The sequence below is a fragment of the Esox lucius genome, chromosome 17 (assembly GCF_011004845.1).
Source record: "Esox lucius isolate fEsoLuc1 chromosome 17, fEsoLuc1.pri, whole genome shotgun sequence".
NCBI lineage: Eukaryota > Metazoa > Chordata > Actinopteri > Esociformes > Esocidae > Esox > Esox lucius.
In genome coordinates this window covers 14,170,872-14,194,455 of record NC_047585.1, presented here as the reverse complement: position 1 = coordinate 14,194,455, position 23,584 = coordinate 14,170,872, and the positions used below count along the sequence as shown (strand labels likewise).

The following is a 23,584-nucleotide window of genomic DNA, read 5'->3' as shown; positions in this document are numbered from 1 at the left end:
ATATGCATGAAAAAGGGGCTGTGGATAATTTTATTTCCACTGAACCAAGGCTTCATAGTAATTCATAAAGATTATGTTTGAGCATGACTTCTGGGATGAGTAGTCAGAGACAGGGGCCTTACATCAACCCTGTCCTACGCTGGGAACATCCATAATTAGAATGAGCAAATGCATGAACCCTGTGTGGCTACCTGCTGATTGCTTTGAAAATGTAAAACCGTTAAGGCCAATAATGCATTTTATTGTCCCAGGTACAGATACCTGCATAGGTCAGATGATGAAGGCAAATTTATTGTAGATGTTGCGTTAGTGTTTTGTAAATGATGAGTACCAGATATTAAACACATTTGCCTAGTAGTAACATTTGTTGAGTAGTTACTTGTCATTGTCTAAAATTAACTCCACAACTGCAAACCAAAAGCGATTTTGACAAGTAACACAAATGGAAAACATTGACAGTGCTATTTATTCTTATTTCTGTAGACATAACTGACTGATGCTTTTTAAAGAAAGTGTTGATCTCCAGAGTTGCTTCTTGGAAACAATCATTAGCATGGGCAACACTGAAAAGCCACACTCATAAGAAATACCTGGTAGTGTTCGCTGGATTCATACTGAATTGTCTGATTTAATGTCCAGACACAACTACAGGAATTGGGGGGATGAGCAGCATGTGCACGTCCATCACATTGGTACCAGTTAACCCTGGTAGGAGGAGCCGCTGCCCACCAGACAAGCGTGAAAAGAAGGTAAAGGAATCATTGTTGACGAGGAAGCCCTTGGCGTCCAGCCCCTGCGTCTGCGCCTCTTCGCCAAGCCCCGCGTCTGTGACTGCCCCCGCGGCCTCGGTTGGACCGTCCTGACCGTCTGTTCCGCCGCTCAGGAACACAGGTCCTTTCGGAGGGAGCTCCATGCCTCTGAGCTCCAGCCCCACTCGCAGGGCCAGCTCTTGGTTCCGACCGCCGCAGCCCCTGCCCGTCAGTTGGACCGTGGGCTCTCCTCCGGCCAGCAAACATGTGGCTCCCCAGCCCTCCGCACGCCCTTCGCCGAGGACCTGCATGGCGCGGCACAAGTCCCAGCTCTCCACACCCGTCTCAGGTCCCAGCTTCAGGATCTCAGCAGGCAACTCTGTAGGGGGTTCCTTGTGGGAGCAGGCGAAATGAGCCAAGAGGCCGTAGAGACGGGAGACTGACCGCACGTCACCGCGTACCCCCGGTGACAGCACCACCGGACGGAATCCGAGCTCCCGTGCTCGCCGCCCTGCACTTTCCAGGGCAATGCTATTGGACCCGATCACGGCGTTGAAGACACGTGCTGCTCTGTCCGACTGGTCTCCGACTGGCTCCCACCGTGGAAACGAGCGTCCAAGGACCTCTTTGACTGAGGCAGGAAGCGAGGCTGTGGATAACCCATACCGGCCCAGCACTGACCATACCTCCTCAGGACACACCTCAGTCCACACCGTGGGGCCGCTGGCTATCAAGTCCAGAGGATCGCCGATTACATCGGACAAAACCAGAGATACCACCTGTGAGACATTTTTAACAGGACCATTTATTTTATTTGAATAAATATATGAACGGAATGTAACGTGCAAAAAGTTCAGGTCTTTTAGAGTTGTGGTCTTACCTGAGCAGGGTGAGCGCAGTGAGCAAGTCCCCCTCCCTTTAGTAAGGACAGGGCACGCCGTACAGAGTTGAGCTCCTGAATGGTGGCACCAGCAGCAGCGAGTCGGCGTGTGACATCCTGTTTCTCTTGAAGAGAGATGGGTGGGACTGGTGCAGGCAGCAGTGCAGACCCACCTCCTACACAATAACAATGTCTTGAAGATATTTGTGGACACCCTGTAGCTTCAGTGATTCAGATTAAGTAGTGCATTTGATTGTTAGATGCCGTAATTACATTTATGCAGTGGCTATCAACTTACCTGAAATGAGAACAAGCAACAGGTCGTTCTCTGTCAGTGTGCTTGCCAGGTCTTTTATACATTCGGCTGCCCTCTGGGCCTCAGAATCTGACAGGTTGTGCTTAGCTCCCTCCATGACTTTGATACGACTGCCTTCCTTCAATAACATCTGGCTAAGGAGACATTAAGACAGAAAGGGATTTACATACCAACAACACCCATCCCACCCACAAGCAGTTTAGTTCTAATGCCAGTCTGGTTGTAATGTCAGTCTCAATGTCAGTTTAGTTTTCATGCCAGTCTGGTTGTAATGGCAGTCTCAATGTCAGTTTAGTTTTCATGCCAGTCTGGTTGTAATGGCAGTCTCAATGTCAGTTTAGTTTTCATGCCAGTCTGGTTGTAATGGCAGTCTCAATGTCAGTTTAGTTTTCATGCCAGTCTGGTTGTAATGGCAGTCTCAATGTCAGTTTAGTTGTCATGCCAGTCTGGTTGTAATGGCAGTCTCAATGTCAGTTTAGTTGTCATGCCAGTCTGGTTGTAATGGCAGTCTCAATGTCAGTTTAGTTGTCATGCCAGTCTGGTTGTAATGGCAGTCTCAATGTCAGTTTAGTTTTAATGCCAGTCTGGTTGTAATGGCAGTCTCAATGTCAGTTTAGTTTTAATGCCAGTCTGGTTCTAATGGCAGTCTCAATGTCAGTTGGTTTTAATGCCAGTCTGGTTCTAATGGCAGTCTCAATGTCAGTTTAGTTTTAATGCCAGTCTGGTTCTAATGGCAGTCTCAATGACAGTTGGTTTTAATGGTAGTCTAGTTCTAATGTAATTATGGTTCTCATGTCTGTTGGGTCATATGCCCATTTCTTACTCTTTCCCATGCTGCTGTAGGGTCTCCTGAATCCCATGTGGTACACTGACCACTCCTCGCACCAAGTGGTCCCCCACAATCCTCTCTGCCTCAGCAGCCATACCTAAAACAGCTTTGCCAAAGCCCACTAGGTGCAGGTTGTTTCGGAGTGTGAAGCTATGCCCATTCACTAGGAGGGTGTCTCCTGTACGCTGCAGGCCCTGATGTACAACGGTGTCTGGTTGGACAGCTTCGATAGCCGCAGCAAACACCTCCCGTGCTCGCGTGTCCAGCGACATTCTGCACACTATGGCTCGCCTCACTCCCACAGGGGGCATGAAAAACAAAGGCCGAAACAAGGAAAGAGCACGTGCCATTAGGCTGTCTTTGCAGGGACCACCTAGGAGACAGGAGAACAAGGGCAAAACCATGTTACCAGATGACAGGATTTCAAGTGAATTCCAACCACCACTGTTGATCCCATTTGTAACATACACCATATTTAATACTTTAACATTTTCTGCCCTCCTATTTGCCTTAATTGAACATTTAGTATAGCCATTTGAATTGCATTTGCCCACATTGCACGTTTAAACATTCCACAATATACAGTTGTGCTCATAAGTTTGCATATCCTGGCAGAAATTGTGACATTTTGGCATTGATTTTGAAAATATAATCATGCAAATAAATGTTTATTTTAGGATGGTGATCATATGAAGCCATTTATTATCACATAGTTGTTTGGCTCCTTTTGAAATCATAATGGTAACAGAAATCACCCAAATGGCCCTGATCAAAAGTTTACATAACCTTGGCCTTGTTACAGACACTCAAGGTGACAAACAGGTGAAAATGGCGATTAAAGGTAAATTTCCCACACTTGTGGCTGTGTATAAATATTGAATGAGTTTGTTAGCTCTCACGTGGATGCACTGAGCAGGCTAGACAATGACCCATGGGGAGCAGAAAAGAAATGTCAAAAGACCTGCGTAACAAGGTAACAGAACGTTATAAAGAAGGAAAAGGATATAAAAATATTTCCAAAGTCTTGCAAATGACAGTCAATACTGTTCAATCACTTAAGAAGTGGAACATTTGGGGGATCTCTTGATACCAAGCAAAGGTCAGGTAGACCAAGAAAGATTTCAGCCAAAACTGCCAAAAGAATTGTTTGGTATACAAAGAAAAACCCACAGGTAACCTCGAGGAAAAACAGCCTGCTCTGGAAAAAGACGTTTCAAGGAGCACAATACGACGATACTTGAACAAAAATTTGCTGCATGGTCGTGTTGCCAGAATGAAGCCTTTACTGCGCCAATGCCACAAAAAAGCCTGGTTACAATATGCCAGACAACACCTTGACACGCCTCACAGCTTCAGGCACACTGTAATTTGGAGTGACGAGACCAAAATAGAGCTTTATGGTCACAATCATTAGCGCTGTGTTTGGAGAGGGGTCAACAAGGCCTATAGTGAACATAATACCATCGCCACTGTGAAGCATGGTGGTGGCTCACTGATGTTTTGGGGTGTGTGAGCTCTAAAGGCATGGATAATCTTGTGAGAATTGATGGCAAGATGAATGCAGCAAGATGATGGCAAGATGAATGTTATCAGAAAATATTGGCAGACAATTTGCATTCTTCTGCCCGAAAGCTGCGCATAGGACGCTCTTGGACTTTCCAGCACAACAATGACCCTAAGCACAAGGCCAAGTTGACCCTCCAGTGGTTACAGCAGAAAAAGGTGAAGGTTCTGGAGTGGCCATCACAGTCTCCCGACCTTAATATCATTGAGCCACTCTGGGGAGATGTTAAACATGCGGTTCATGCAAGACAACAAAAGACTTTGCATGACCTGGAGGCATTTTGCCAAGATGAATGGGCAGCTATACCACCTGCTAGAATTTGCGGCCTCAGACAACTATTACAAAAGACTGCACGCTGTCATTGATGCTGAAGGGGGCAATACACAGTATTACGAACTAATGGTACCCAGACTTTTGAAAAGGGGTCAGTGAATTTTGTTCTTTGTTGCCATGTTCTGTTTTATGATTGTGCCATTCTGTTATGACCTACAGTTGAATGTGAATCCCATAAGAAATAAAATGTGTTTTGCCTGCTCACACGTGTTCTTTACAAATGGTACATATATTACCAATTCTCCAAGGGTATGCAAACCTTTGAGCACAACTGTACATACACTTAATACGTGTACATGTTCTCCCCTCTTCTATTTGCACTTCTGGTTAGATTAGCATTTCGTTGTACTGTACTTGTTCAATGACAATAAAGTTGAATCTAATCTTGATGTTCCAGCAGTTATAATTTCACTTATTTCTCACAAACCTGAAATAAACATGCCCAAGTTTTTCCAGATAGAGGGAAAGGAGCCTACTGGGTGACCTCTGATCCGAGCTGGAGATATGCATACAACACATCACAAACCCCATATTCTCCAGCCCGTGTTCAGTTGACCAGACTCAAGTTATTTTGAGAGAATCCTTGAGAGGTTGCCTACCTGTACACAGAGTATGAGGATCCTGTGGATTTCCTCTGTGTGAGGGATTTGTACTTCCAGTCAAGATCAGCACTAAGGCAGTCTGGCGAAATCTGGACAGGGCTCAACTCAGTTGAATGTGTACCCTCTGTGTAATGATTTACTTCACATTGACCGAAGGGCTGAAAGCCTGTGTGTTTGTGTCTTCAGACGGTTTGGTACAGTCAGCGATAATACATGGTAAACCAATCAGTACTACTGTTTAGTTTAAGATAATGGGAGCACACTGCCTCAAAAGTATTCAACCCCTTTGACATTTTACTATTTTACCACATGAAATCCAAATTGATTTCATTAAGGGTGTTTGCCACTGATCAATGCAAAAAAGGCTATCATATCAAAAGTAAAGTTTTAATTTACAAATTGTTGTGAAATAATTATAAATACAAAACACAATACACAATTTTTTTTATTGCATATGTTATTTCTGCCTTTTGTCCGTATTTGGTTTAGGCACCTTTGGCAGCAATTAGAGCCATGATTCTATTTGCCTCTACCAACTTTGCAGTTGTTGCCCATTCTTTGCAAGATTGGTCAAGCTTTGTAAAGCTGGATGAGGACCTCTGGTGAACAGCAACTTTCAATTCTTATTTGCATATTGTCAGTTGGATTTAGATCCTGGCTGTGTAATAACAAAGGGGTTAAATACTTATGCAATCAAATTCTGTTTTATATTTGTAAATACTTAAGAACCATTTGCAGATTTTATTTTTCACTTTGACATTATGAACTGTGTAAAAAAATAATAATGAAATCCACTTTGATTTCTTTTCATAAAACAATAACATTTGGAAAAGTCTAAAAGGGTGAATTCTATTTGAATGCCACTGTAGTACACAACTTTGGATGACCTATTTTGACTCGATAGCGCTACTTAGACAGCCAGTGGCGAAAAATACTGGAATGCGTCTTTAAATGGAATTTGAGAGTCGTTGAAAATACTTACTGGATACCTATTATCAGTCAACCCTGCCCTTGTATAGCTGTATTTTAAGTAGGAATTGATTACGTGGGGTCGATATAGAAACAGGAGTTCAATACTTATTTTTCGAAGAAACGAATGCAAACTCACCGGCATTGTCATTTTTTTTTCTTCCTTCACGAAAACATTTATTATTGTATGACTTTAGTAACAGTCATAAATGTTCGATTACATTTCCTCTGCAACCCTTTTGGTTTTATCCTAATAAGTTAAGACTGCGTCTTCGTTGATATAATTCAATGCTCTTTTTGAAAGGTTGGAGGTATGCAAAATTGTGAGACAAAACATAAACTTACTGTAACGCGATAGTTGTTTATCTATCGCGAGATTTATTTATGCGCGAGTCAGTGGAATTTGCGCGTAGCCGACGTACATCGAAGGCGGTGCTTTTTCATGACTCGGATAACAAGTATCCCAGGCGGGATTTCTTTTGAATATTTGAAACGCGAACTTATATTTTTAATTAATTGTAACGATCGTATTATAACAACTACTGAAATAGATCATTGGATATTACAGTCAAGTAGAAAACGAGGGTCTGCGCCCCCTCAATCAAAGAGGCCATCATGAAACTGACGGACAATGTGCTGCGGAGTTTCAGGGTTGCAAAGGTTTTCCGGGAAAACTCGGACAAAATCAACTGCTTTGATTTCAGCTCAAACGGGGAAACCATAATTTCTAGCAGCGACGATGATTCACTAGTTTTATACGACTGCCAGGAGGGAAAGTGAGACAAATTTATTTCAATCGAGTTTTTACCGCACTGCATGCAATTGCGACAGGCCGACCCCTGTCTGTGCTGTAGCTAGTTGGCATCTTTTCCGCCTATGAGGCCTACTGCAAAATGCAGAATCCCCGGGCTCGAGTTTAGACACTAGCGGAGTTTGAATCGAATGTCTTGTTAGCAGATTGGAAGTTCTGCAACCATACGATCACTTATATCTCATCTCATTTTCACGCACGAGTTTAGTTAGGTTTATTGTGAGGGTAATTGAGCCATTGGGAGATAAAAGCTAAATTATAATCTCAAGTGTTTGGGGCTACTGTGTATAATTCTTATTAGAATTTTGCGAGATACTTTGACTTGCCTAGAAATATGTGCCAAAAATCTAACCGTTATTTTCTTTCTTAACATCCTCTGCTGATCCAGACCCAAACGGACCCTCTACAGCAAGAAGTACGGAGTGGATCTGATCAGGTACACACATGCAGCCAACACCGTGGTCTACAGCTCCAACAAAATTGATGGTATGTTAGTGCGGATGACAATCAGGCGATATGTAATCGGTAGGGATCATGAACAGTGTTCCAATGTAATACTTGCCTTAAGTCTTCTCATTCACCATATGGATGTAGTAGATTGTTCACAGGGATTTCCTGACATCCTGTTGGGATTGACGTCTTCCCGAAGCAGCGACCATGCCCGCCCTGGCCTGAGGTAGTTGTTTGTACAGTTTGAGGGTCCGTGATTCTGCCCGATAAAGGAGCTAACTGTACAGGCCACTGCCTTGCCTAAGGTGGAGCCCACTCATCTGACCTGGCTAGAGCTCAGCGCCTCAAGGATGGAGAGCTCTACTTGTACCTTGTCTGATGTTGTGATGAATGGTGTTGCCATGCTCCCCTGTCGCCTGCCCTGACCCCATTCCTTAATGGTAATTGCAGACACTATCCGGTACCTCTCCCTCCATGACAACAAGTACATCCGCTACTTCCCAGGACACAACAAAAGGTGAGAACTGATGTAGAGACCCAGTATCGTTTAAGGCTGCATTACTATGCAAAGATTGCAGACAAATATATACAGCGCCATTTAAGGGAATAACTTACGACTTTAAGGTGGCACATTTTCAGCATTACAAAACCAATTTTAAGTTAATATTAATTTTTTAGTCAACAAATTACATAGACAAATCTATAGGCAACCTGGAGCAAGGTTCACAGCCTTTGACGAAAATAATTGCAGGCAAATGTTTAACTCGTCAGTTAAAACAATACTGATCTGTATTGCCCAAGAGCTGTTAAGTCATGCCTTCTTAGTCTCCCTGTGGGGTCTTCCTATGTTTACAAACAACCAAATGAAGTGTTTAAATGAATGAACACAATGCCTACTGTAATTTATGGGGATGTCCAGTAATGATCTGTGGTCGCTTCGCTGACTTCGGTATTGGGGAGGGTTTGACTCTGTGCAAGACATTATGAAATTGGCAGATTATCAAGGAGTGTTGTTGGCTGTGCAAACAAGTAATTATTCTGGGCTGTCTTTCTTTGCAAAATAATTTTCTAAATTAAATGTGTAGAAAATAATTTTTTTCCCTTAATATTTTGATTTGCTTAAAATCAATAGGCCTTTAGTGTATGTGCATCTGTTTTCCTGTAACCCGGGTGTGCTGCCATTTAAACACGAATGTCTGAATGTTTCAGAGTGACCGCTCTGTCCATGTCCCCTGTGGATGACACGTTCATCTCCGGATCTTTAGACAAAACAATCCGGCTGTGGGACCTGCGCTCTCCAAACTGCCAGGTTGGTTCCAGGACTGTCTGTTTTGTTGTCTCCTTGACATTGCAGATCGTTGGACTCCGGTGTCACTGGAATGAACATGTGTATGTCCTGTCTTCTATCACTACCAGGGTCTGATGCACCTACAGGGGAAGCCAGTCTGCTCCTTTGACCCTGAAGGTCTGATCTTCGCTGCTGGAGTTAATTCGGAAATGGTCAAACTATACGATCTGCGGTCCTTTGACAAGGTACGTAATTTTTCAGGATAGTGACTGTTTGGGGGCTGGGGCTGGGCAATATGGCAAAATAAATTATCTCAATATTAATTTGATATTGGTGAATATCACGGTATACACTTAAAGGGAATTGCCAGTGATTTTCCATGTTAAGTATTAAACATAATGTGTTGAATGCAGTGCTGTTGGATAATGCACTGTAATGTGTTTTCAGGTAGAGACAGTTATCTACCTGAAAACATTGGCAGATGGTTTTAAATTAGATCACACACAGGTAAACAAATAATGGCAAATGGAGCTGGAGAGCATTTCCACATTCAGATCCGTAACATTCACAAGTAACAGAAAACTGAGCTGCTTCATATGTGATTATCATATGCAGAATGTTTTCTTTTGAGAAGTAACACATTTGTGATCATGTAATATATATATTTTTTTATGATCAGAAGCAACACATCAAGCTAATAATATGCAAAATAGATGATTCCAGGTATCTTCTTTTTCCAGGAGAAAGAACCGACCTCCCTTTTGCACACCCTAACTGATCCCATTAATGTCTTGTCCCCCCACATCTCTCTAAAGGAAAAGAGACAGATGTAGTATTTATATAAATAGTAAATTAATGATTAACCTTTTTGAATGCTGATCAAATGGTAAAAGTTGTTTAAATTCATGAGAGAACATCCCGCTTTCTCATTTAACATACCATTTGCATTTATTGCCATTGAAACAATGTGGATTAATGATATTTGTTGGAACATTTTTAACTACATATTTGAAGGTCAGCATTTTAAATTCTGTTTCTGTCAGTGATAATAGGTGGCAATGTTGGGTCTGGTGGAGTTTTAGGGCAGTTTCCACACTTAATGCTTAGCATATTAAAAGCAATTTATTTGAGGGAAACAGACTGCAACTCGGTGAAATGATTGCAATGTTGTCGGTTGGAACGCCGACTAGTTCCACATGACTTGATGATTTAATCCCTCAATTATGCCATACAACTGTATAATGCAACCAAGCCGAATATTTGGGTGACCTGAGTCTCTCATTTACCCTCAGCTATGTTGAAATATGCATAGAGGGTAATCTGTGAGAAACGGGGTTGAGAACAGCTGGTGTACATGCTAATGGTGCTGTATAACTGGGTTTAATAATATATTCTGAATGGAAAGTTAAATAAGCTTAACAACATCAGTTAAATCTGAATGCATTGTACTTAGGGATGCATGATTAATCAAAATCATAATAAAATCGCAATTTGAACAAGTACAATTTGTAGACTGCAGAAATTGGCAGTTTTGGCTTTTTATAAAAATTTTGCACTCCGTCAAAATAATAGTTATTTACTGGTGTGCCTTCCTCACCATTATCATATTCGTATTTGTGTACAGTTTATTAGAGCTTGATTTTCAAATCTGTTAGCCTACTTAAAAATGATTATTAAAAATGTTGGAGCCTGGCAAGCGAACGGCAAGATTGTGTCAGTCACAACATATCTACAAGCCCTCTTACAACGTGTTCCCCTGTTTTGTTCTTTTAAAACAAACATTTACAATTAAAATGTCCAGCTGTACATCTCAAATCGGTCAATCAGATTATACGATACCATGTTCTGATCACGCCTCTCACTCCCAATTTATTAAATGTGACAACCGAAAACATGATTTTTGAGGAATTTACCCCAAAGGGAAAAATAGATGTAATAGCCCCGACTCTATAAAATAACGCGCACGGATCGGGGAGACAATATTCCCCGGTCAGGCACTCTGATCCACAAATTCAAACCAGTCAGAAACATCAAAGATGCGAAAGACCAGTGCAGAGTAGGGCGTGTTTCCGTTAAGGATCGATGAAGGAAATGAACCCAGAGGACAATGTGAAGAGATGTTTTGGTGCCAAAAATAATGAACCATCTGTTGTTTATATTTTGGGTTCAAGAGAGATGTCACAAACTAATGTAGTATGCAAAACCTGTAAGACGGTGGTTGGAACAGCACACGAAAACACAAACCTATTTCAACAGCTGAGAGAACGATATAGGGACTTGTGTGGCAAATGTGTCTCCAGCCAATCAATCAATTACCAGGGGCAGCAGAAATGTTTTGTGACGGGGTTGTGGAATTTCCCATTTTAATGGGCATATTAGTAAAGATGTAATTTAACTCTAAATATGCAAAGTCATACGAATAGATGATAAATTGATCAACAACAGGTCTTTTTTTATTTATTAGTCAATAGCAAATGTGGACAAATAGGTAATTTTCGTCTGTGTTCTTTATAGGCTAACAAAATTATCCTTTATCCACATTAGAAAAATGTTGCCTATAGGCTATAAACATTCAAAAGTGGATTATCCCTATCGAAGCAGGTCGGAGATATTCACAACTGGTATGAAAAGTGCTGTAATTAAAAATCATTCAAATGTATAAGAGGTAAAACAATTAAGTCTGAAAAACAATTTCAATAGCCTATATGCTATCCTATAAAATATAGATTAGATTCAACTTCACCACTGAACAGTACACTAGTGAACAGTACTGAACGAAATCCAGTTAGCATCTAACCAGAAGTGCAAATAGAAGAGTACAAGTATTTAGTGCATGTTATTAGTGGATTGTATAGATGTGCAGTGGAGGCAAATACAGTGCAAAATGGCAATTCTAAATGAGCAATGAAGGCAAATAGGTGAGGGCAGGCTATATAAATGTACCAGTACTACGTATATGTATGTGCAAGTGGGCATGAATAGTTGTGCGATGAGGCAAATGCAAGTACAAATGGCAATTCTGACTGCAGTCAAGCAAGTTAGAGGTGTAAGGTAGTTTGTACAATTGAAACGCGGGGATCGCAGCAGTGAGATTCCGAGGTAGACGTACATGTAACATCTGAACATATGCCTAAGGCATATACAAACTGGAAAAAAATGCCCATAGATTACTGAAGAGAATGTCCTAACAAAATTATCATGATTTGCATTTTAAGATGTAGTCAACACATTTTTTTAAGGCCGGGTGTCTCTGTAAAGCACTTCGTGACAACTGCTGTTGTAAAAAGGCTTTATAAATACATTTGATTGATTTTTAACTGAATTGAATTCCTAAACATTCTCAAAAGTGGATTGTCTATTTATTCGGTTTACATGTTCAGACAAAATATTTCCAACTATATATTGCTTAGAATATTTGACTCAATATTTTTGGGGTACTGTCGCTCCACACACAGCCCTACTTCAGCCGTCCTTGTCAATAATCCCTTTTTTTGCAAGCGTAACTCCATATGAGAAGAGGTCACCAAGACAAAGAAATAACAGAGCCATTATAATAACAGAGCCAGAGAAATAACACACATTATTTAGCCAAAGACATGCTCTAAACCACATCAAAAGGACATGTTAATTGTTGTTTGTCAAATCGCAATTGCAATGTCAAGCAAAAATATTGCAATATTATTAAAAAAGATTATCTGTATCGTGCAGCCCTAACTGTACTGCGAATGTATCTCATCGAACTAGCAATACATTTTTGACATAATTTTTCCTTTCAAAAATGAAACTTAACTAATGGCTAAGCGCAGCTGGTAACCGAAACACTGCCATCTGATCCACTTGTTGGAAGCAACAATTTTCTCCTTTAGACTATTTCTTCATCCTTGGCTTCTATTTCCCCAAAATGGTTGTCGCTTTCGCCATTGGTTGCATTTTATATTCAAGCCAGCTTAAAAGAAAGTTACAAAACATGACTAGATAAACAATTCATGTTGAAAGTTTAGCATCAATATTGTATTATTTTTGTCTTGATGAAAATTCATATTGTTTCATTGCTCTGCCAGAATTTGGGGCTCTTGGATGTTGTAAAGAGTTTCGTGTTAGAATAAGATTGTAGTGTGTATGTGGTACAGTTAGTAGTATTTTGTCCATGGTGTTTAACGTTTTGTATTTCCAGCTCTGGGTATGTGGCAGATGGTCTTCAAAAGTCGTTTTCTTGTCTGCGTCTCCCTAGGGTCCTTTTGCTACGTTCAAGCTTCAGTACGACCGCACCTGTGAGTGGACAGGACTGAAATTCAGCAACGACGGGAAACTCATCCTTGTCTCAACCAATGGGGGTGCCCTCCGCCTTCTTGACGCCTTCAAGGGAGCTGTGATGCATTCGTTTGGGGTAACAGATCCTGCTCATTCATTCAGACACTGTTGGATTCCCTCTAACTGAAAAATAGCCCTGACGCCCAGAGCAAGCTGTTTAGGATGTTAGTGCTATAGATGGATACTGCCATGCAGCACTGGAGGGATGATGGGCCCATTCTTAAAGACGCTGTCCACTCTGTCCTGCAGGGCTACAACAACAGCAAAGCGGTGACGCTCGAGGCCTCCTTCACGCCGGATTCTCAGTTCATTATGATCGGTGAGTTCAAATCGACTGGCAAGACGAGCTGACTTCTTTTGGTAAGACTGATCTGCTCCAAAAGAGGGATGGAGTGACCGACATTTATTTACCCACTGCAACTAGCCAGAACGTTCCCTTGTCAAGGAAGAGTATTGATCTATATAGCTGCACATCTGTTTTCAACAAGTGAGTTTTTCCCTGTTCTTTTGAGAATATCAGAACTGATAACAGACACATAAGCAGGGAGGTTTTCATTTTGCCCTAATGAACAATAGACTTATTCAACTAATCCAGCTTCCACCAACAGGTTTATTCCATATTAATTTATACATGCAGATATAGGAGAGAATCTAACCTACTGAGAATAGTGGTGAGCTCACACTTGATGAATTAAAGGACACATCAATTTAAGCTACCATCTTAAACATGCAAGTTAAAGAAATGTTTCCTTAAAAGGGTTGACTTAGTTTTCAGACGCCTTTGTACTATTCACACAAGTATGTGGTCATTTTTCACCACTTCTAGTACAAAAAACACAACAGATCATCAAGAAAGTCACTTTTTTTTCACAACTCCAAGTTGAACCCTGTTTCCAAGAAAGTTGGGACATAAAGTGCAAATAAAAACAATGCAATGACATTGCAAATGATTCCTCCCTATATTTAATAGAAAATAGTACAAAGACAACATATCAGATGTTGAAACTGAGAAATCTTGTTAATGTTCCCCACGGTGTTGCATCACCTCTAATGAATACTCTGTGAGCGTTTGGGAACTAAGGAGAATTGCTGAAATGTTTCCCATTCTTGCTTGATATAGGATTTTAGCTGCTCAACGGTTCTGGGTCTCCTTTTTTCTTCATGTTGTCTTGTTTTTTTTTTCCATAATGTGACAACTGTTTTCAATGGGTGACAGGTCTGGACTGCAGGCAGGCAACATGCTGTTGTGATATATGCAGAAGATGTTTTGGCATTGTCGTGCTCAAATAAACAAGGCCTTCACCAAAAGACATTGTCTGGATGGCAGCTTATGTTGCTCCAAAACCTGTATATATTGTTCATTATTGTATTTCACCAAAAACATAGTGGTTGAATCACTGATCTTGTTGTGAAAGATGTGTACAAACCAAATGAAAGCAAAGTCAGTTGTTTTGAATGCAAGATTTAATTTATTTACAAGCATGATCTGTTAGGAGTTAAGTACAAAGAGTTTTGAAACACTGCAACATACTATTGATAATAGTACCAAAATGACGGAAACAATACTGTAAAACAGTTGTTAAAACTCTGTAGCCTATCTAACTGAAAAGGGAAGTTTGAAGGGAAGGATTTCTATGTGCAATCCTGTAGAATTAAGAATGAAAGTAAGCCTGCTTCATACACTGAGCAACAGTAGGCATTTGAAGACTTACCACCAGTAGATTAACAACAGAAACTTCCTAGCAGTTATACATTTCAGTGATGCAATGTATAGCCTATACTTCTTTATAATCCTGTAGTATATGAACCTTGTGGAATATTTTTAAAAGGCCTTTTCATGCCACATTTCAAGGTAATTGTACATATTGTTCACGACAGCCAACATTGGCAGAATATTGTTTTATTAACACAAATGACCAAAATGTCTGACACTGCAATATAAGTTTAAAAATGAAATTATTATGAGTGAGTCCTAAGAGGGGGCATTGTTTCCAGATATCTCGTCTTGTGAAATATTAGCAGATCTTAAAGTAATTGCGGTAAATCGTTTTGACTCGTTTGATCAGCGAACACTAAGACGGCCTGTGACTTAGGGTATTTCGCCAGCTGTCAGTCCTCTTTCCACCCATCAGAATTGTTTGATAGCAGTTATAAAAAATAAAATAAACATTCCAATCAGACCCAGTACATTTCTGCTCCGCCTGGTTCTCCTGTCGACTAACGGATGGTTGTGTTTCTCAGGCTCTGAGGACGGCAAGATCCATGTGTGGAATGCAGAAAGTGGGATGAAGGTTGCGGTTCTCGATGGGAAGCACACTGGTCCTGTCACCTGCCTTCAGTTCAACCCCAAATTCATGACTTTTGCCAGTGCCTGTTCCAACATGGTAAGACTACTAGTATTGGAAAAACACTTACAGTTGCACATCAATGGTTCGTATTAAGCATGTTTCGTCCACTCCAGGCATTCTGGCTTCCCACCATCGATGATTGAGTGGTCAGTTGATTGGATAATAAAGAGAAGCACAGTGTGTGTCGCTAATGGAGCCGACAAGCAATGTGAAATCCCATTTTGAAACGGAAGATGTCTACACCTCCAGCTTCGGGAGATTTGTCCATGGCGCGCATGACCAATCGAATTGATTGTAAATATGTAGGACTTCAGGTATATACATTGTGATTTGTGTTCTTTTTCTATTTGTAACATTAAATGTCTTTTTGTTTTTTAATACGTGTTGAGACTTCTGTATGACAATGGATATCCATTCATGTTCCTAATCAGAGGTTCTGCATACACCCTCCCACTGAACGACATGGCGTCAGTAGCACCGGCAGGCTAGTTTAACTTGTCCGTGACATCTGCTGTTAATCAACAAGCAGTACTTCTTAATGGGAAGTGTTTGTAGACTCCTCTCAACTGATGGGTTCATATCTACCAGGCTGGACTGGTCCAGCGATCTAAGCGGCTGACTCCTAATACCCACACCTGGCTGTGACCTGGGTTATATTCTGGTTTACAACCATTTCAGCCTCCTCTTTTTCCCTTTACCTATTTGTGAATAAAGCATAAAAATACTTTTCTCCCAAAGAAACGTCTTAAAAATAGAATATCTACCAGAATGTGGTTTTTGGATGCTGAAGTGTTGTCTTGGTATGTACAACCACCTCAAATAATTGGCCTTGTAAAAGGTAAGCAAAAAAAATCTGCATAAAGTAAACCCAGCAAAACAAGATGTACAAAGATATCTGGAATCCATTAAAAAGGTCATTTGGCCATGACTATTGTATAATTTTCCTCAGTATTCCTTTTACCCGCAATGCAACAGGTTTGGCCTTCGCTACCATGTTCACTACGCTCTGGTAATTTCACCTTTGACCTCAACATAAAAAAAATGGCATTTGTAATAAAGAAGAACAACCTTTAAAAAGGTATTTTAAAAAAATATTTTTGTACAATTTTAGATTAAACACCCCTTTCTAAACCCTTATTACACTGTTTTAATGTTTTTAATTAAGTATGAATTTAAACACTAATGAAATTATCAAAATACAGACTAAACATGAAATCTCAGAAACACTGTCCCTCAGACAGTTACAAGTATTGATTATTACATTTGCATGTAGAGCTGTATAGTCAAGTTTGCTCACATGACATTGTGGTTGGAGATGCTGCAGAAAAGGCTACTGAAGGACTGTTTGATGACCATGTCCTCTTTAAATAAGATCCATTTCACATGTTTGCCACCAAACTGTCCTGTTGTACTACTGTAAATTACACTGCACAAAAAAGTAAGGCAATCACAATATAACACCAAGTCAATTAAACTCCAGGGTTATCAATCTCTTCAGTTAGGATGCATACGCGATTGAATCAATGTCACCTGTTTTGGTGCAAATGAAAGTGACAACAGCTGCACTGGAGAGGCAACAACAAGAACATTCCAAAAAGGAAATGGTTTTGCAGGTGGTGGCCAGAGAAAATTGCTCTCCTAATCCTTCCTGACTAATTCTTGTCTAGTTTTGCTTGTGTCCTTGTCACTACTGGTAGCTTGAGTCAGTACCTGCAGCCCATTCAGGTTGCACAGGTAGTCCAGCTCCTCCAGGATGGCACATCCATACATGCCGTCGCAAGAAGATTCTTCCTCTACTTCCTCTACAGCCCAGCACCGTGCAGCTCGATTGGCATTCACCAGAAAACACCAGAATTGGCAGGTCCGCCACTGGCACTCCGTTCTCTTCACAGATAAGAACATGTTCACACTGAGCACATGTGACAGACAGGAAAGAGTCTGGAGACGCCGTGGTGAACGTTATACTGCCTGAAACATCATCAAGCGTGACCAATTTGGCGGTGGGGCGGTGATGGTCTGGGGAGGCATATCCTTGGAGGGTTGCACAGACCTCCATGTGCTAGCCAACGATAACCTGACTGCTGTTAGGTACCTGGGATGAAGTCCTCAGATCCATCGTCAGACCTTACGCTTGTACAGTGGGCCCTTGGTTCCTCCTGGTGCAGGACAATGCCCAGCCTCATGTAGCCAGAGTGTGTAGGCAGTTCCTGGATGATGAAAGTATTGATGCCCTCAAGTTCCCCAGACATGAATCCAATTGAGATCCTCTAAGACGTTATGTATCGTGCATCCGTCGCCGCCAAGTAGCGCCACAGACTGTCCAGGAGCTCACTGATGCCCTGATCCAGGTGTGGTAGGAGATTCCCCAAGACACCACTGAGTCACATTATGAGTTGCTGGGATGAAAATCACGCAAGTTGGAACAGCCTGTGATTTCAATTGTTTACTTTCATTTTTGGGGTAAGTTTGAATCCAGCCTTCAGTCGGTTGTTGATTATGGTTTTCATTGACCGTTGTTATGTCATTTTGTTCTCAACAAATTACACAATATACAATAAACATTTTGAATTTTAATATATTTTGTTCATCGAGACCCGATGTGTGATTTCATTGTTCCCTTAATTTTTTTTTTAGTAGTGCATATATGATGATTCCAGTATGGGACTCCAGTTTGGGATTTTGAAATTATTCAAATTCTATTATCCTATTCAATTTGAAAAACCTCTGATTGAAGAAACGACTTTGTTTTGACCAGCCCTTTCATTGTAAATCACCCTAGGACCATAACCCTCAAAACTCGCTGCTTCTTAACGACTGTCTGTCCAGTATTAATAAGGTGATAGGCTCATTCTAACTCTCCCTTCCCACTTTTGGTGGAACCTTATCTGGTTTGCTCTCAACCAAACACATCATGACAACATCAAAAGGCCTACAGTATCTGAAACAATCAGAAGAATTACTATTGATGACCGTGAGAGTGGGAGAGGTTACACAGCCATTTCCAAGTAATTAAAAGTACATCATTCCACTGTCCAACAGAGCATCCTCAAATAGACAAAGACTCCAGACCGCTGGCACCTATATAAGAGTCACCTTTATCTTTTGAAGTGAAGATGACACATCCATATGTCCAAATATGACAAAATGACCCCCTTTATAGGGAGTTTAATTACTTTTTAACATGACTGTTGCTCTACCTATACATTTGAATGTATTTTAGTTATTCAAGGCTAAACCCTCAGCTGTTACATTTACATGTGTTGGGGTGCTTTGTTCTTGTTTGAACTACAGACGACCCCTTTCAATCAGTGCTGATGTATGAGAACCTTATTTTATTGCTTGTAGGTCTTTGTCTACACCACTAGAGATCAGTAGATACCTTTTTCATGAGTCCACTTGCTGCAGTAGTTAGGGTATGGCGTTGTCACTATGAAGATGAAAGATAAGAGGATTTCTTATGTCTTTTGTCTATTTCAGATCAGTAGATGTTTATTCCCCTCCAACTGTGTTTGTCCTGTGGGGGGCATATTGTGAATTCTAGAACATCAATCAATCCGAAAACACAAGGCTGTACATTTGTTCCAACATGAGCAGAGTAAAATACTTTATATAATCTATAGCCCGAGGATCTGTCAGTTTCTACACAGCAGAGATGAATATAGGTGTTCACCAGACTGATGGATTTCAGGTTATTGTTTATCTTGAAGTGTTTTAAGTGCTTTACAGCCTTCTGGAATCTATCTCTAGTGTGTGTGTGTGTGTGTGTGTTTAAGTAAACTTCAAACATTTTTCAATCAGTTATCCAAGTAGTCTTCAGATGTTAGCAGACCACTGCTCTACCCAAGTAGTATGAAGTCAAATATCAATAAGGTAACTCCAAGCCTTCTGACAATACCAAACACATTGAAAAACACTGCGAAAACCAGATAACAGATAATTTTAAAAAATTCAAGTAGTAACCACAAACATTGCAGTAACTAAGTTAATTATTAAGCCATTTTAAGAAACTCTCATCAAAATAAAATTGTTGTCTTGAATTTAGGTAATGTCAGCCTTTTTTCTAATAAAATAGATCAGCTACTATGTGAAGTATTATTTTCTGTCCCCGTGATGATTGCTCCAAAATAACAAAAATGATGGTGCAACAATACATTTTATTACCTTGGATCTTTGTGAGAATGTCGTCCAAAATGCCAGATTTGAATGTCCATTTTCTAAGTGGTCTATCATTGACTGCACTGTCCAAATATGGCAAAACAAACAACAGTGCTTTAAACTGAAACCTGGGTTTTTTGGATTTTTCAGTTTTATCATTGACTCAGTAGCATTACAAGTTCAAATGTTCCAAGGAATTTCACCATCAATTGCCGTTGATATGTCTATTCCATTTAACATCCAGTCCATGGTGTGTTTATGAATGCCATTTGTCTGCTTGTTTTTCTATGTTAACTGTACAAATGTTAGCTTTGCATGGGAAGAACAGAATATTTTACAAATTCTTTAACCTCACTACAATGTTTTTTTTTCACCCAGCTCTGCAAGATGTTATTCTTCATTATTCCACCCTAACTGTCTACTCATCATACACAATATATAATTGTGTAACTTAGTGACACTTATAAAAAGGCCTTCAGTTGAAATACTCTTTCAGTGTAGTTTCATTTAGTTTTGATTAAAAAAATATATTAATAGCTGGCATATTGTTATTAAAATATTGGAGTAATGATGAACAATTAATAAGTTCTGCAACAAAAACCTGAGATGTGCTTATTATAGGGAGGGTAGCGGATAATGTTTTCATCTAAGAACTGCTGAATTTAGCATCTTGTTTACATGGTTGGCAGGATCACACCCCACACACACAGTTTCATTGTCATTCACATTCTTCCTAAGATTATTATTAAGTACTACAGTAGTGTATATCAGTAAGGGTCGAAGTCTGTAGTAGGCGTTTCATTCATCATGTGAAAAGAGCGAGGAAGGCACATTTAGAGAAATGAATGCTTTCTATTGTGTTCTCAAAACTGGGTGATTTTAGTGACATGCATCTCTATCAGAACCATGTAAGAAGCTAGTTATTAACAGACCTTATTCCAGACCTTATTCCTGGGCGTTCATTTAACCATACCAAACTGGTCCACTAATATAGTGCTGTAAATATCATGTGATTCCCTATGACAATGCTTTTTTTTCAATGCTGTGGTTCTAGTGGAGTTGTCTGCAAGTGAGAGGATCCTCAAAGGAAGGATTCAGTCATGAAGACGGGAAGACGGGAAGGAAGAAAGGATGTCGGACTGACCTGGGAGTCTCTCAGTACCTTCTGCCCAGGTTGACTCTCTGCAGTTGGAGTAGAAGAGTGGAAACCTAGCTGATGATCATGTCCCTAACAGGATTAGATCTCCAGTCTCCTGCACTATCTTTGTATCTTGCATATTTATTTAATGCTCAACATCAATAATTTACAGTGTGAAAGAAGATATATAATATCTGATGTATATATATTTTTAATACTATCCCTGCAGATATTGGGATTGTGTGGTGATTTACAATGACCAGCCATGGCAAGCTAAGATTGTAGCAGTACTTTTATCTACTGATTTAACAGCACTTTAGTTTAATTAATGTGGTTTTCTTCAAAGGTGAAGAGATAGCTGTATACATTTAAACACCTAAATGGGCAACCTGGTCTCAGGAACCTACGTAGACTATTTTACAAAAATCCATGGCACCCGATTTCATATGATATGTGACGTTACGTTAGGTTACATTACAATGCGCCACCAAATGTATTATACATAACGAAATTATTAAAACGTAACATATCTTACAAACGCTATTACAACGTTTCAAATGTTACGAACGCTATGGAAGACGATTTATTAACAAAATGTTTGACCTGTGTTTTGAACCAGTGACATTTGGATGAGAAGGCAGTTGACTTACCCACTGCCCCACACTAGTCGTGGGAATTTAGGATGAGTAACAGCAATAGCAAGGTCACTAGAATATGTTATAAAAGCATATTATTGTTAATGTTACGTTAACGTCAGGCATCACAGCACTGGGGTTAGGGTTAAGGTTTGGCCTACGGCTAGGAAACAAAAAAGGTTAGGTTAAGGTTTGGTTAGGGTTACGTCTCACAGCTCTGGGGTTCAGGTTAGGTATCACAGCACTGGGGTTAAGGTTAGGGTTATGGTTTTGGTTAGGATTGCAAAGAAAATCAATTCAAACATATTTATGTTGTGACAACACCACTGGCCAAGACTCTAAAGTTATTTTACTGCACGTAATATATCTTACGTAATCCCCTGCCTAAAATGTACGTAAAATAGTCTACGTCATCCTTCTGAGACCAGGTTGAAATTGGTCATCAAAGGCACTGAAAACATTCTTTAAAGCATAGGGAAGTGGCCAGGAAAACACCAGCAAGTTAATGTAGTATTTGGTAATAGCATATTGTTTCTAAAAATATCAATTGGCTTCAGAGTATACTGCCTCAGAATCCCTCAGGACTCAATTGTGTAGTCCACTATAAGTTCTGCTGAGTCCCTTCTCTTACCATCACTTTAATAGCATACATATAGTTCAATGAAGCAACTTGTTTCTCCATGCAAAAGAACTGGCCATGGGAATCCATTTCATTAAGAGAAAAAGTTGAAAGTCTGCATGTTGGAGGGAGACAAAAATGTGTGACCAATCAAGTTATCCTCACAATGGCCCTCATTTATCAAAAGTGCGTACACCAAATTTCCAGCGTACACCCAAAACCACGGTGACTTTGAGATTTATCAATATGGACGTTGGTGTACGGCACTCTCAAATCCTACGCCAGCTCAGGAGGTGGTGTACGCACATTTTGAGTTAGTGCGGAAATACGCAGAAAAAAAAATCCTAACGCACTGACAAACTAAAAGATATGATATATTATGACCCACTGTAAAAAAAACAACAACACAATAATCATAAACTTCAGTGTTTATTTTTGTGCAACATGGACTTCAATGTTTAATTTGTGTGACTTTACCAAAGCATTTGATTTATATGTATTCCTTCAGATGCGAGCCTGTGCGCTTTACATGACGTTTCAGGGTTAGGCCCGGCAGTTGCGCACGGACTGGGTTCAGTAATAAAAGGCTTTTAATGACCAAAATATAATTCAGACTGACAAAATAATAAAAATGACATTCTTCTTCTTTTAAATAATAATAATAATAAAGATATTCTTCTTCTAAATAACAATAAACGTCATTAATAATAAAAATAATAAGACGAATATTACAAATTGTCATGCAATTATTAATGTGAATGAATGGTACTCCACATCACATCATCATCATCACTATTGAACACCCCAATACATGTGACGTGATACGAAATTAAATGCTAATTGTTTCAAACGCGTGCTGTAAAATGCATTGTGATAGGTCATTTGCTCATCCAAACAGCTTTATAAACTGAATTTCCACCGTACAACAATTCTCAATGATGGCTGACCTGGCGCTTTTAGAAGACGCATATGCGCCCTTGAGAAGGGAAAGAGTATTTCAAGATAGGCGAGATCTTCTGAATGAAGCGGATGAATGGCTGTTTAGCAGATTCCGTCTTCCAAGGCATCTTCTCCTGGAGCTGTGCAATAACCTGGAGCCCTACCTCCAACATGAGACCTGGCGGTCAAGGGCCTTACCTGTTCCAGTCCAGGTTCTCTCCACACTGGGGTTCTTGGCCACTGGAACCTTTCAACGGGAGATTGCTGACAGGTCTGGTATATCCCAACCCACCATGAGCCGTGTGCTGTCATCCATGCTGGCTGCCATCAGGACTCTCATCCCACACTACACACAATGCCCAGCAAACAATGATTAAAAGGGGGTTTTATGAGATTGCTGGGATTCCAAATGTCATAGGTGCAATTGACTATACCCACGTGCGTCTGAAACCACCATCGGTTAATGATTACGCATACAATTATCATTCAGTCAATGTGCAAATTATTTGTGATGCCAGACTTTGCCTATTAAATGTTGTGGCACGATGGCCTGGAGGCACCCACGATGCCTTCATTTTTGAGCACAGCAGCGTGCGCAGACGGCTGCAGGAGGGCGCATTGAGGGGTCATGGTTATCTTTTAGGTGAG

General features: G+C 40.4%; 2 protein-coding genes across 3 annotated transcripts; one reads left to right on the top strand and one right to left on the bottom strand.

Moving 5' to 3' along the window:
• Window positions 1-275: 275 nt before the first annotated feature.
• On the bottom strand, window positions 276-6,597 carry glyctk (glycerate kinase). 2 transcript variants are annotated; one of them, XM_010901853.3, is made up of 5 exons: window positions 6,382-6,597; window positions 2,769-3,147; window positions 1,928-2,079; window positions 1,630-1,805; window positions 276-1,528 (listed from the first exon to the last, which is right to left on the bottom strand). In XM_010901853.3, exons 2-5 carry the CDS (start codon window positions 3,122-3,124, stop codon window positions 629-631), a joined length of 1,584 nt encoding a protein of 527 aa, XP_010900155.2. In that variant the 5' UTR covers window positions 3,125-3,147; window positions 6,382-6,597; the 3' UTR covers window positions 276-628. The 2 variants fall into 2 exon arrangements, with proteins under 2 accessions (XP_010900155.2, XP_010900156.2); XM_010901854.3 differs by lacking the exon at window positions 6,382-6,597 and adding an exon at window positions 5,271-5,932.
• A 43-nt stretch (window positions 6,598-6,640) lies between these two features.
• Window positions 6,641-15,828, top strand: LOC105028835 (WD repeat-containing protein 82). The gene is made up of 9 exons (XM_010901855.2): window positions 6,641-7,018; window positions 7,442-7,539; window positions 7,954-8,020; window positions 8,713-8,812; window positions 8,920-9,036; window positions 13,023-13,178; window positions 13,352-13,421; window positions 15,344-15,486; window positions 15,564-15,828. Exons 1-9 carry the CDS (start codon window positions 6,858-6,860, stop codon window positions 15,591-15,593), a joined length of 942 nt encoding a protein of 313 aa, XP_010900157.1. The 5' UTR covers window positions 6,641-6,857; the 3' UTR covers window positions 15,594-15,828.
• The last annotated feature ends 7,756 nt before the right edge of the window (window positions 15,829-23,584 follow it).

Coding starts and splice junctions, on each gene's coding strand:
- LOC105028835 (XM_010901855.2), top strand. CDS start 6,858: ATGAAACTGACGGACAATGTGCTGCGGAGTTTCAGGGTTGCAAAGGTT. Junction 8,021..8,712: donor TTCCCAGGACACAACAAAAG/GTGAGAACTGAT, acceptor TGAATGTTTCAG/AGTGACCGCTCTGTCCATGT. Junction 13,422..15,343: donor TTCTCAGTTCATTATGATCG/GTGAGTTCAAAT, acceptor TGTGTTTCTCAG/GCTCTGAGGACGGCAAGATC.
- glyctk (XM_010901853.3), bottom strand. CDS start 3,124: ATGGCACGTGCTCTTTCCTTGTTTCGGCCTTTGTTTTTCATGCCCCCT. Junction 2,080..2,768: donor CTACAGCAGCATGGGAAAGA/GTAAGAAATGGG, acceptor ATGTCTCCTTAG/CCAGATGTTATTGAAGGAAG. Junction 1,529..1,629: donor ACTGCGCTCACCCTGCTCAG/GTAAGACCACAA, acceptor AATGTCTCACAG/GTGGTATCTCTGGTTTTGTC.